The following is a 14,806-nucleotide window of genomic DNA, read 5'->3' as shown; positions in this document are numbered from 1 at the left end:
AAATCATAAACAACTTTATTGATTAAAATTTTAAAACACACTAAACACCACATACAACGGTAACACAATGATTCTTAAACAACAGAGGAGCTTCATCATCTGAGATGAAGTTCCTATCTGGGCGTACGCTAGCAAAACAATTATTTCTTGGTGCGCATAGAACATTGTAACGCACTGTAGCGCACTCCTGGATCCTGAGGAGGTCGCTGGTCAACTCTGAGAGGGTGTAGGAGGTGATAGCTAAAGGAGATTTGAGCTTAAGGATGCAATTGATGGTGGCAGGCCAGGTATCCTTCCCGTTGTATGCGGAAGAACGCTGGATGCTTGGGTTGAAGGCGCAGACTGAAAAAAATTAATCTTATGTAAGTACAGGTATTTAGTGCAGAACAATAAAGGTCAATCCCAAATAAATGAGCGCGGGCCTCGCTTGAAGAATGTTGTACGATAAAGGTTAGTCAGTAAGAGAGACGTTAGTTTTTATCATGTTTCTACATCGGTCGAATCTGTGTTGACATTATGTTTCTTTGTCACGAAAATGACAAAAACTTACAATACTCATGAAAATACATTGGACGTACAGAGATTGTATCTATGTATGCCTATGTATGAGGATGTGGACATACGGGGATTGTTCATTCGAGGAATGCACATAGGGTACGGGGAGTAGACATTTGTGGAATTGGGCAATCCAGGCCAAAATCGATTCGTATCACGATTTTTTAAAAATCAGTAAATAATAGGTTATTGGCAAAATTCAGAATGGTACCTAATCTTAAAATAAAGGAGTAGGTAGTCGTAATTAAGAATTTGACGTTACCCAAGTCAGGCGCTGTGAAATCCTCGCTCGCCCAGAACTCGTGGTAAGTACGTTTGTCCTGGAAGCCGAATAGTACTCGGCGTTTATTTCTTTGGCAGTTTTCGCAGTATCTGCAAAACATTTAAAAATAAACTAAAATTCCAAAGCAAAATTATCTTTAAGAACAATGTCAGCTGCAGATTAGATGGGTCGAGGTTCGGGCCTACCAGCTTCACCTTCATCATCATCGACTTAGGAACCAGGTGTAGGTACACCTATAAGCAACATTTCCCACCGATCCCACCAACACTACCGTTAGTTCCTCCAAGTGAGGCAGCAAATACTACAATACCTTATTTTATTGTACAACTAACCTGATCTTCCCAAGCAGATTCAGTGGTAAGTTGGAAGGATTAAGGTCCGGGCCCACCAGCACAACCTTAATTTCCTCGACGTTAGGCAGGAGGTGTAGTAGGAATACTTCCCATTTGTTAAGCACGTCGGCTTCGAATTGAAGCTCAGCACCCACAACGTGGAGAGTCAAAGTTTTCTGAAGAAACAGAAATATTTTGGATATATATTTATAGAGATTGAAAAATATAGGTACCTATATCGTCGGTTAAAGTCGCAAACCTCCTTTGAAGGAAATAAGGAATATGCGACCTAGTTAATATGTGTGATTTGAGAATTCTGCGATGGATATTTTATTTTTAAACATTGAATAGGTTTAATGGTGCGAATTAGAGTGCATATAAAGCATCTCCTGGCAGGGTTCTCTACTATATATTTGTTATTTATATTTATTATTATTGAAATCTGCATAAGTACCCATATAATTTCAACTGCCTACAATTATTAGATTAGGGCCAGTTTTAAATAGCCGGCCGGGCCGGTAGGAATGCCATTGGGAGATGATGAAAAGTATCCAAATCTTGTAAAAAAATAAAAAAACCTTAGTGATTCCAGTAGCGGCGTTAGGTCTGTGCCGCAGACAAAAGAGTGCGGTGAGTGGCGCGGTCGCGAGCTGCGTCAGCGCTGCATACTCTATGTCGCTCATGTCTGCAAAGTTAAAGGTAAACGTTAACATATTCACTGACGGCGCGAGCTACGCGCTACGAGCGTAGCCGATTACAGGTATTTTCCGCTGTGTAGTGAAAAGCGCCTACGAACAGAGAACAGAGAAGTATAATTATTTACCTAATCTATCTAACACCTTTAAACGAGCAATTCTTGCATATTTATATGTATATATATATATATATATATATTTCGGGGATCTCGGAAACGGCTCTAACGATTTCGATAAAATTTGGTATTTGGGGGTTTTCGGGGGCGAAAAATCGATCTAGCTAGGTCTTATCTCTGGGAAAACGCTAATTTTTGAGATATTATGTTTTCCGAGCAAAGCTCGGTCTCCCAGATATTATAAGTTAATTCTTAAATGTCGAGATACCTAATTAACCGTATGCCGCCACCAATTAGAAAATATGACAACAATGGCCTGGACGTCTTACACCTACAAGTCGATTTTCACCCACTTCTTTTTGAAACTTGATAACTAGATCTTTATGATGTGAATGCATCCTGTTTTTATAAGGTTTAAATGTATAAGTAGGTATTTATAACGCAAGAAGTTAGATTAAAATTAACGAAACCCGTTTGACACGGTGGTGTCTGGACCAGTAATATGATGATTACTCCAATTAGTTTCCGCATTATGAAGCTTATACACCCATATACCTACGAGTAGCGCCTCAGTAGGTATGGCGTAACTGCATCAAAGGAATATTAAAGTCAAAAATGAGAGCAAATCTCTGAAGATTCGTACTCAAAACCCCTTCGGCCGTCTACGTAACCGGGGTTTCGTAACCTGGTTACGATCGAAGCTTTTTTTTTACTCCTCCGTAACTAGCTTCGGTCAAGCACTTTGTTTTACTCGTGCGTAACTAGCTTCGGACAAGGACTTACTTTACTTTTACGTAACGGTGAGGTCAGAGCCAAGTTACAACATCCTGTTCTTATTTATGGAAAAACAAATGTGTAATTAACATTGATTTTCTATTTTATTATTAAAAAAAAAACATGTAGTATGTGTATGTATGTGTAAGTAAGCAGATATTTGATGTTTTGTATGTTTGCCTCACCAATCTTCTGTTCATACATCGCTGCCAACACTTCATTGATGTTCTCCGGCAGAGGACTCAGCTCCAGCACACGTGTAGGCAGTTTTGGTTCCAGGCGGCCTTTCGTTTGCTGGTGCTTTACCAGACCACGATACAGGTTATAGGACTTGCACCAACGGGAGTGGCCCTTTGGGAGGTGGTCTGGATCTTCCGAGCAATACGATATCTGGAGAGATTGATAGCATCGTAGTCAGTAAGAGTCAGAAATCGTGTGTCAACTATGTATTAGAATTAGGAAATTAAACGTTAGGAAGCTTACTTTTTTTCGTCTGTTTTATCTTACCTGCCCGCACCCCTCACAATCCATCAGTTTTCCTTGTCTCCACTCCCTGCAGCTAGGGAGAGCACACATCCGGGGGTACAACAGAGCTTCCTGCTCCCACGGTACCAGTTTGCGCTTAAGCACCTTCTCGCTGGACACGATCATCTGCATGCGCAGGAGACGGTAGTTGTGACCAGTCACATTGCGCGAGTCGGCGTAGATAAACTTTTGATCTATAAAAGTAAGACAATCCTTGGGAAATTGTTTCTTAACATGATTCTGTCACACATAATAAAATAGTTACCTTTCAAATGAACTATTGTTGAAACGGCAAAGCACAATGCTTGGTGCTGAGAGTAATCTTCGTCTTTATGTTTCTGGCTGCAGTAGAAAATTAAATTGCAATAGCTACAAGGGACTCTAGTCGCTTTCAAATCCTTTTTACAGACGTGACAAGCGCATTGCAGAAACACTTTTCGAAAACTGTACTTATAAATGTAATCTTCATTTTGATTAGTAACACATATTGATTCATCGGGTTTTTTAAAGTTCAAGGGTTTGCTTTTAGTCTCCGCCTGAAACTCTTTAGATTTTTCGGGAATTTCTATTTCTACTTGATTCGCGTCTTTTATTTTAACTTTAGCTTGTCTGCAATTTGGTGTTTTATTCTTTTCTTTTTTATAGTCTGTTCTACTCGATGGCACAGGAATGTCGGGGTGGCCTAACAAGTTTTTTGGCGGCGAAATAGGATTTTGTTTTTCTTGTCTACTATTTTTATCATCTTCTTGTGGCGCTGTGACATTGATCTCTGGGTTATTTTGAGTTTCATTCAATCTGGAATTCGCTTCGCTGGCAATAATTTCAAACGTTTTATTTACATCGTCAACACTGACACTGGATGTCATGGCATCTTCAAAATTTTCAATAGGATGGAATTCAGTTTGATTATTTTCCCCAATATTTTCACTCGCCATTAAATCGTCATCCTTGTTACCTTTGGTTCCACTGGCCTGTTGCTTTTCTTTTTCTTGTGCCTTACTAGATGACTGTTCTGATTTATTAGCTTCTTCGTTTTTGTTTTCAGGCTGTGAAGACTTTTCAGTACTTGTCGTATTCGTGGGTGACTGTAGTGATGTGCTTTGTATCATCGATTCTTGTTTACCTTTCTTAGATTTTCCTTTTCCTTTGTGATCCTTCCTAGCAGGACAAACAGGTTCTTTACGTGTGGTTACTTCTGCTTCGGCATGCTTACAATCTTCTTTGTTTACCGCAAGCGTGTCTAAAATTGGGTCAGAAGCAGGCCGATTTCCTACTTGAAGTATTTCTTGTTTGAGATCAAAACTTTTAGTCTTTTCATCGTTTTGTTTATTTTGTTTCTCCATATTTTTTTCAACATCTTTATCACTTTTTTCTAATGATGTCAATTCCGCTAATGACCTTTCAATAGACATTCTTAATTCCTCCATATCTTGATTTACTTCCATGACTTTGGATTTAAGGTCAGTTTTTTCTTCAAGGCGTTTATTGTCAGGTTCCATACCTATCAGTCTAATTCCACTTGGTACCAGTTCTGGACTGTTGATATTAGTACTTTGTATAAACGGAGTTTCGGGCACTATTACAGGTACACTCAAATTCCCATCTGGATTTTGAATTTCTTGAATTACCATATTGTTGTTACTGTCAAGTTGCTCACTTGAGCATCTTGGATGTTCTATAAAGTCAGGTGTGACTTCATTAGGTGAAGGCAATGAATCGCTTTTTGGTGTCTCTAGCTCGACAGCAACAGTTTCAGGTAATAAGTTCATATCTTGTGGCATAGGAGTTACGGGCATTTTTACTACTCCCTGAGTTTCTAAAACGGAATCTTTTTCAGTAGTACATTTCATTTCTTGAGTAAAACCCTGTTGAAGAGGTTTAGGAGATTTTTTCCTCTTTTTAGACTTTTCACATCCATGTTTAACATCTGATTTAATAGTGTCCTTTTTATTGGTACTTTCTTCACTTGCAACAAATGAGTCACCTTTTTGGGCCATTTCTTCACTTACAACCTCTGCTTGAATAATTATGATATCATCAATGTTCAAAGTATTTTGCTTTGATTTTTGAGAGGTTTTAGAGCCCGACGCAATGCTAAGGTCAATAGGTTTTGGTGACTTCTTTCTTCTCTGATGCTTTAGGTTATCAGGAGTTTGAACGCGTTCCATTTCATCTTTCTCAGTCTCCTTTTTCTCATCTTGGACGTCTGAATGCATTTCGGGCAAGTCTTCAGTTTCTATTCTAACTATGTCAAGGCCCGTTGCTGCTGGTAACATAAGCCCGCCGACTAGAGTTAATTCAGATTGTACAATATCTTCCTTTATTGCAGAACTCGTTGCTTTCTGTTCTTTACTAGATTTCTTTTTATCGTTACCAGAAACCTTTATCTTTCCAGATTCTAATGGTGGCACCTTAGGTTCGGAATGGCTATCATCCTGTTTCTCTTCAAATAAAACGTCTGTCTGTTCGGGCATTTTACTACTTATATTCACCAAAACTTCATCAGATTTAGGCATCGCAGTCGGGATACCTATTTTTGACGCCCTTTCAATATGGGTTGTAGGTCTAGGAGATTTCTTTCTTTTATCCTTTTTTTTATTTCCATCCTTGACTTCAAGGTTTTTCGATTTATTTTCTTGAGAGATCACCTTTTCTTCTGGAGTATTATCCACTTTTAAGTCGGAATTCACGGCAGGTTGTTGTACTGCCGTTTCTGTAGAGGTGCTACATATTTCGGATTCAGATGTAACATCAGAAGATCGTATTGTTTCCGTTCTTCTTGAAGGGTTTGGAGAGCTTATCCTGTTTGTATTATTCTCGTGGTTTAGACATAATTGTTCAAGATCTATTGTGTCATTTTTATCTTCACAGCCGATGACTGGTCCATTGCCTTCTTCTCTTTTCACTTCTTCTTGCCAATCTGGTGCGATATCCGTTAGCGGCACAAGTATTACATCATCTAAATCTTCTGTCGGTAAGACATCGGTTATTTTAGTTTCTTCTTTAGGTTCCTTTTGAGTAACTTTCGCTTCTTCAACTACGACTTTTTCAATAATCTCATTACCTTTTTCTTGCTTCTTTTTTCCCACCGGTTTTGCAATTTTTGCTTTATTTTTCAAACTTATTTCACCCGCTGTAGAACAAGAGGGCATTTTTTCGTCACTTTCTTGATTTTCTGGGGTTTCTTTTACATTTAGTTCAGTAATAATTTCAGAGACATTACTTGAAATGTCAACATTTTCGGCTGATGCGATTTCATGAGACTTTATATCCTCTGGTGTGATTACTACTGTCTGTGGTTTTTTATCTTTTTTATTCATTTTCTTGTTTTTGTTACCTTCATCTTTTTGCGGTGTTTCTTTTAAAATACTATCAAACGGTATAAAAGCCTGTGGTGATATTTCTACTTCCTTGAGCGTAGCTTCTGAAACACTGCTGTCGTCTGTAGGAGGTACTGCGGTAGCTTCAACTTTTGCACTTTCAGACAGTAACTTCTGGAATGCAGACGTACAAGTAACGTCTTCTGCTTTGTCAGATCTTTCAGAGTCATTGCGGTTTTTCTTCTTTTTATTCTTTTTCTTCGCTGACTTAATTTCTTGTTCTGGTTCGTCCTTTCCAATTAACAGTTGTTCTTGACTCTTCGTCTGACCAGTACTCTCACTAATTTGAGCATCCTTATCAACTTTAATTTCTTCTACTTTTTCTCCTTGGGTGGATCCCTGACCCTTTTTATTTTTATTTTTATTTTTACGCGCAGTTGGGGCTATATTGGATTCGTCTAATGACTCTTTAAGCGGTTGTATTTCAGTTTCTCCGGCAAGCTCTTCACTCTTAACTTCGCCTTCTTTAACATTCTTGTCATCATCTATTTTCTTTTTACCTCTGTTTCGCTTAGGCTTCTTAGGAGTCTCGTCAGTTTCTTTTACTTCAGAATTTTCACTTACGATATTAGGCACACGTTCTTCAACAACACTCTCAATTTCAGTATTTGTCACTTCTGAAGGACTCAAGGGTTCACTCAACTCTTGTTTCTGCGGGGGGATTGGATTAGGTGGTTTATTTTGGCGGTTTTTATTCTTTTTCTTGCTGTTCATTACTACGGTGGTTGCTAACTTACAGGTGAAATTGGCACGTCCGAACAAATCTAAAATCAGTGAGAGTCTGACCGATTTGTAGACTGGGCCGCTTTATTCCTGTCTCGAAACATTCGCATGTATACATGAAATGTCAGTGTCTGTTTGTTCGCCACATTATAGTTTTTAATCCTACAGCGTAAGGTTGCCTTTTCGTTGACTATTTTTAAGTAGATATTTGCTTTGCACTCCCGCAAGACATGAGGAAGTGGTGCTTGCCAAAACTGCAGTAATGCACACAGATACAGCTAGGTATATTTAGAACAAATGGCTTGAAAATGCAAATTGCATTGTAAAAAATATTGATTACTAAATTACATTCATGTTATGTCAGTTGCAATTTGCAATAAAAGAAATATATTAGTAATTATACCTAAATGGTTAAGATACCTTTATTATATTTTGCGTGTAACAGATAATGATTTTATCTGAATTCAATTCAATATGTTCCAGAAACGGTTGCAATGAATGCAGGTTTTATCGTAGTGCTCTCATCATGAGGCCTTATTTGGTTTCGCTATCTACGTAAACGTAAATAATTAACAATACGACTATGTAGTTTAATCATTTATGCCCAGATTTGAATGAAACAATCAAAATAATTGAGAATCATAATATTTATAAATATAGTGCTGTGCGTCTATAATTACCTATTGGCAAGGGATAATTAATAATATACTCAATTCATTAAACTTAGGTATTTAGACCGGCGTGGCTACCTATTAAACTATGCATGGCATGACATAATGCCACTTGTCTTTGCTTGACGATTGAAATAATAGTATAATTTGATAACAGTAGCAGGATAGCCTTTGAAAAATTGCCCCCAGCGCTTTTGGTTCGAAACTATAACCAAACGATGCCTTTTAAGAAGATAATACTTTGCACAAAGTTTCAACCCCCTCCGACCCCCTGGGGGTCCACAATACCCGATAAACCCCAAAACTATTTTATTTTTTTCCTCCAAATCTATGAGACGGACGGATCCCCAATTTTGCTCAAATATTATTGGAACTAAAGGCCATTGTTGGAAAAAATTACAGCTCTCTATCTCATTCCGTTATAAAAAAAAATTGTAACATCCTGTATAATGACTTCCAGTTTTGGCACAATAACCATTTTTTTTAAATATGTACTAACGTCTTATCTACGTCATATCCAAAATTCATCCGCTTATCAAGGGTGCAACACTGTGAAATAAATGTAAATGTACCATTTAGTACCTACTTTTACTATGTAACACAGGCGGCATTATGAGTTAAGTATTAGGTACCTAATGTACTCTATGTGTAAAAAAACAACTACCGGCCAGCCGATATGCCCCTCGTGTTGGATTTCAGAACGCAATGGTGGTGTTATATAAATATGCATGAAACTATTGGTACGAGTAAGTGTTACAGTTTATTTTTTCATTTGACATAACATACCCTCCAGTTTGTAGTGATATACAAGGTGTAATAAAAATTGTGGGGATCCATTTAAGGACATAATCAGTATCGTGTACTGATTAATAAAAAGTCGAAAAAATATAATATTTTTCGCGAACATTTTTTGTATATAATAAGTGTTCCGGACGTTTGTATTGTAGTTTTTAATTTATTTTGGGTAGTTCCATTTCATAACTTTGACGATAAAGAGGAAAACCCACCTCACCCCGTAGTGCCTCGTATTTGGGGTGAGAGGGGTTTTCATACAAAGGTGATTTTGGAAGATTGTTGGATCGATATTTTTTTTATTATGCGTATTACTATAGCTCCATTTTAAATTGGAATACATTATTTTTGTAGCAGTAGCCTTAAAATCCCTTCTCACCCCCCTCTCAAACCTTCTCTCCCCATTCATAACCCACCTCTCCCCGCGAAACCTACTCACCCCGTTTTACGGTACATACCTATTTTAAAACTATAAAAAAATACATTTGAAATTTTCAAAATGAGCTCTTTCATTTGATTAGGAATAACACGATGACTGAAAAACTTTATTTTTTAACTTTCTCATTTACCCCCCAAAAGTGGCCCCCTTGTTTAAAATTCATTTGTTTACGTTACATGTCCATCTTTGGGTCACTAATTTACATATGTACCTATACCAAATTTCAACTTAATTGACAGACGGACAAACAGACGCACCGCACGAGTAATCCTATGAGAGCCACTTGCACCATTCCACTAACCCGGGGTTAACCGGTTAAACCTGGAGTTACCGTGGTTACCAGTACAATTTGACATTGGGTTAACGGTTAAACCGATTAACCTCGGGTTAGTTGAATGGTGCAAGTGGCCCTAAGGGTTCCTCCTTTTATTGAGGTACGGAACCCTAAAAACGTAAAAAGTCTTTATAAAGTTTAATATCTGGGAAAACATATAATAACTCGGAAATGCGCGTTTTCCCAGAGATAAGACCTAGCTAGATCGATTTTTCGCCCCCGAAAACCCCTATATACCAAATTTCATCGAAATCGTTAGAGCCGTTTTCGAGATACCCGAAATATATATATATATAAATAAATAAATAAATAAATAAACAAGAATTGCTCGTTTAAAGGTATTAGATAGATATTAGATAGATAGATAGATGATGTTTGTCGGCAAACAAGTCGCAGTTAGGTTAGTTATAAATTCATAACAGAAAAAACGAAAAAAAAAACATGGATGGTGACAATCCACACTTTGTCATTGCAGTAAAGTGCAGTCTGTGCAGAGTAAGCTTGGTCCGACTCTAGTGATCCCTTATTGACAAGGTTTGGGTTGATGAATCAAATGAAAGTCTCATTTCTAGGTATTTAACCAGCTTCATCATTGCTAAATAAGTAAATACATTTTAATTCACATTCATCAAGCTACCTACTACAATATTGCCCATTCCAGAATAAATACATTATCATTACCTACCCCATTCTGACGTTAAAAGGGGAAACAAACAAAAGTACTTTTAAAATACAATGGCAGCGTTATCTGACACGATCTGTCAAAATTCATGTTCGAAATGACCTAAATAAATCTTGCACGTCAAAATGGTCAGTCAAGCAACCCTATTTTTTTTATAATTTTTTCCAAGGGATAGAATACCAATTTATATTTACGATCGCCTAACAAAACACTGTGCAAATTTGGTCTTTAACCCGCTTAGTTAAGCATTATTATAGGGCTGGGTGGTAGGGATTATAGTGTGGTAGAAATTGGAGTGGGCCCAGTTTTAAAATGCTAATGTTAAGGGTTGTCACCCTTTCAGATATAGTACGGGAGGCGCAGCCAGTTAATTTTTTATTTTTCACGATTGACTTTTGCAAATTTAGGTCACTCTGTGCGTGGGAGCGAAGTCGACGGCATGAAAGCTCATTAAAACGTAACAATTTTGGTTTTGTTATATAAGATATGTCACATATGTGCCATGAATCTTAATATATTGCCGTCAAATCTGCCATAATGTTCGATTAAAATAACATTTACTTTTACATTCATGGCAATTTTATGGTTGCCGAAAAATACATGAACGTCATTTGTTTAGCTATTGGTAACTGTAGGTACCTCTACTTGTACTCTGAAGAAAGTTGCTTATTACAAGCTACCTATATGAAATAAAATAAAAGTTTAAGAACAGAAAACGCGGAAAACAGGAAAGGAGAACGAGTTTCTGAAAGAGATTTAGTGCACTATCGTGTAAAATTAAAGGCAAAGAAATTTGCTCTATCGATTTGGTAAATTTGATGATTTTTTGTTGGATAGATATGTACTCAAATTATGTAGATAGATAGAATACTCTTTATTGGCACACCGCACCGCAGTAAAATATACAGCTTAAAGAAAAACAATTGATTAAAGATAGAGACAGTCAACTCAACAGACAGTAGGACTAAGCACTCAGCAGGGTACATGTCTTAGATACATTTTGTAAAATTGAAAACACCTACCTATAAAATAGATTTGAATTATGCATAGGTACCTATCCTAAAGCTCATACTTGTAGAATTAAGCAAATAGGTATCAACTATTTCACGTAACTTTTTTCCTATTTATTTTAATGTTGCCTAAAAATGATGTCCTTTCTTGCTTCGTGTAGTCAGACTGCTGACCTATAAATCTGTTAAGCGTGAGCGGGACAGGAGACCCATTACTAATTATAAGTGTGCGCGTGCCGCTAACGAGGAGGCAAGATTTTGTGGAGAAGGATTAAGTTTATTCCGAACTGGTTTTGTATTGTACAAATTTTAAAGAACTACGACTTCGATTGACATAATGTACTAGTACTTTAGAATTGTTTATGTTTTTTATATAGATAATAAGAGAACGACTGGATTTATTCAAGTATGTCATTTTCAACAAACAGTACATTTTACACAATACGCCCAAGTAACACAATCGACAAAGGTTGTTTTGGCAGTTTTTCGCTTACCTTCTTCCTGCCAAGATCTCTTGGCGATTTGCCAACTCGTGTTGTCGGTTGATATAACACAAGCTTGTTGTTGTGCGACACTTCACGACACGAACGTAACACACTCGTCTGATACAATAAACAGTTCTCAACGCTATGAAAAGTAGAAAATAGTTAAGTAGGTACTTTCCCACATTTAAAAAATTATTAGTTAGGTAACCTATAATAAAAGTATTAGAGAAACACGCACTGATGTATTTTATGAATCTGATTTGTATTCCTAATGACCGAGCTAAAATTCAAGAATAAAGTCAACATGCACAATTGCATATTCTGGTCATCATACAGCCCAAACTTAAAACTTGATTCACTCTATGGCCGAGCTTATAGTTTATAACGTAGTTAGGTAAGTTTAAGTACATAGCAATTTTTACTCTAAGTAAGTCTAAACTTCGTGTTTATATCTTGTTAAGCATTACATTAATTTTTGATACTAAGCTTTTATCGCCGACGGCGATTCTAAGAAAACCACATTTCTGGTTTCTTTTTTTTAAGCTTTATCATCAAGTCTGGTCTCCATCATCATATCAGTCTAGAAAATACAAAATTTCCTGTCAGATATCAAAAAGGCGACGAAAATCGGAATGATTCACGTGTCATCGGAAGTATTGAATCTGTGTAGACTGAAGTTTTATACTGTTATGTCATAAAACATGTGTTTACAAGCAGTAAAACACTTCTCCATGCTTGCCGCCCGTGTCGTGTGCCGGCACATGCTTGGCGCGCGGCCCGTATAAGTAGTGTCATAGAGTACATACTTACATCTGAACGGATATTAGCAGTGTGTAGTTTTAAGAGGTGCTTTTCTGTAAATTCACTTACCGATTGAGATTCTGGCACACCAACTTGACATTCCTTAGCTTTGAATGCAGTCATAGTCATGCATGCAGTTGCTACGTCACTTGTCGCTTCTTCAACAAACGTTTCGGTTTCATTTTTATATGGAAGATTTAAAGTCAGTTATCAACAATTCTTAATTGAGTTTAATAATAAATAATAAGTCGCTGTTTTGACAAGTTAGGCATCCAGCCTTTTGTCTACAAGCTCTGCCCTTTAACTACTCTGCTCTATTACTTACGGGGAGTTGTAAAAAGGGTGATACAGACTGTTGAATTATTCGTACCTAGGGAGCACGGTCGGGGGACCGCGGCCCCTGCCGCGGTGGTCGGCCAGTTTTGCCCAGATCTGCCCTGCGGTGCTCCGTCAAACTAATGCAAATTGAGTGCGGCTTTTACTAAACTGCGGTGAAACGACTATGCATTTAAATGTGACATATTCGTTACGATTGTTGCTATTACATATGTACAATAATTACCTAGAACATTTTACTTCTACTGATTTTTTCCTACTTACAAATAACACGATGCGGTAGGACAGAGTGGCTACGAACGAATCTTAGAAAATGATTAATGTTAGGTATTGTTAGAATAGAAAATGTAACCCCATTCAAGCAGCGAGAATCACATCACTAAAATCAAGTTGTCGCCGCTCCTCTACGTAGCATTTTCTCTACATTCCAGGAAAAACATACTACATGCTACCACGTAGCGCTTCAAGCGTAGGTACTTAACAGTAAATGAGTTGATAAATAAATTAACCGCGGTATTCCGAAAACAAGATCCGTTCTAGAGAAGAGAACTACTAGATACCTGGTAGTTTAGATTTCAACTAGATATCTTTTGCAGCTCAATTCGGGCAACCAATGTCACTTTTACGTTAAATTATCGTAGTAAGATCGTTTCAAAATCGTTTTGAGATCTAAAAATACATAACCAGACGTTTTAGACATTGTGGAAATCGTTCAAGAGTATCTCCAGAATCGCGGAAATGTCAAATTTGACAGGCTAGATCTTAAAAATATCGTTGTCGTATCTTGGAGATGTCTAATAGATATCTAGTTCAAAATCCGAATCGGGCCCTACGTCTATAGTAGGTACATAATTCAATTACATGTGTCACTTAGATCAAATATCCAAATTGTCTCTCCTAGTGTTATTCTTTCTTGTTTTTTATCCATATACACTTTAACAAAACTGGATGATTCTGTAAACTTTCTATCACATCATAACTCTATTTACATAAATTAACTTGTCCTATCCTTTCAGCTTTTTACTTTGAAGAAGACATTCGCAACCAGCCAACGCCAAGGAAGAGCTCATAAAGCTAATTCCGAAAATACTCAAAGCGGAGTTAACCAAAAACAAACATTGAACAAAACTTTTTAAGTCAAATAATGAATAATGACTCGTAGAAATGGGAAAAGTTTGGAGCTAAAACGTCTGTGGGCGAAATTGTTTTCTGGGAAGCGTTCATAGGTAAATTGGACAATCCGTTCAATTCATATATATCTTAAACTAGGTTCTGCCCGCGACTTCGTCTGCGTGAAATGATGATGATGACTAATAAAAACTAACTAACTAAATTTCATCTAAATCGGTTCAGCAGTTTAAGCGTAAAGAGGTAACAGACAGATAGAGATACATTCGCATTTATAATATTAAATAGGGATTTGACATATTGTCAGTGTGTCTGTCACGTTTGCATACATATGGCTCGTAATAGTCGTAATAAACTGAGCGAATACGATCTACCATCAGTATGTCTCTAACTTACAACTAATACATTCCAGTTGATCTACATTCGCGATGGCAATCAGAAAGCCAAGAGCTGAAATTAACTGAGAAAGATTTATCGACAAAAGTAAGAAAATTTGGTCTACAAATTAGAGTTTACCCCATAAGTATGTAGTAGGTATCCTAGAGCATTTTAGAAATATTTTAGTAATCAGCTTCCAACTAAAATTACAACCAGAAATACCCATTCAGTGCACCGGCGAAATGTACGACAACAGTAGTGAGTGTACCAACCTGCGAATGTAACCTGACCTATAGTGATATTTCCCGGGCCAGCTGATGTCGTTGACCCCCATCCCGGACCCTCGCCCGAGTGCCCACACTCAGCC

General features: G+C 37.3%; 1 protein-coding gene across 1 annotated transcript; it reads right to left on the bottom strand.

Annotated features, from left to right (window-relative positions):
* LOC134659003 (uncharacterized) lies at positions 1–7,517 on the bottom strand. The gene is made up of 7 exons (XM_063514613.1): positions 3,546–7,517; positions 3,263–3,474; positions 2,941–3,145; positions 1,749–1,855; positions 1,171–1,346; positions 818–927; positions 1–342 (listed from the first exon to the last, which is right to left on the bottom strand). Exons 1-7 carry the CDS (start codon positions 7,372–7,374, stop codon positions 41–43), a joined length of 4,941 nt encoding a protein of 1,646 aa, XP_063370683.1. The 5' UTR covers positions 7,375–7,517; the 3' UTR covers positions 1–40.
* Between the last annotated feature and the right edge of the window lie 7,289 nt (positions 7,518–14,806).

This window comes from Cydia amplana, chromosome 2 (assembly GCF_948474715.1).
Source record: "Cydia amplana chromosome 2, ilCydAmpl1.1, whole genome shotgun sequence".
In the NCBI taxonomy this organism is placed as follows: Eukaryota; Metazoa; Arthropoda; class Insecta; order Lepidoptera; family Tortricidae; genus Cydia; species Cydia amplana.
Note: the sequence above shows the minus strand (reverse complement) of the source record. Positions and strands in the feature narration are given on the sequence as shown.

Coding starts and splice junctions, on each gene's coding strand:
- LOC134659003 (XM_063514613.1), bottom strand. CDS start 7,374: ATGAACAGCAAGAAAAAGAATAAAAACCGCCAAAATAAACCACCTAAT. Junction 1,347..1,748: donor CCGCTACTGGAATCACTAAG/GTTTTTTTATTT, acceptor CTGTTTCTTCAG/AAAACTTTGACTCTCCACGT. Junction 928..1,170: donor AATCTGCTTGGGAAGATCAG/GTTAGTTGTACA, acceptor AATGTTTTGCAG/ATACTGCGAAAACTGCCAAA.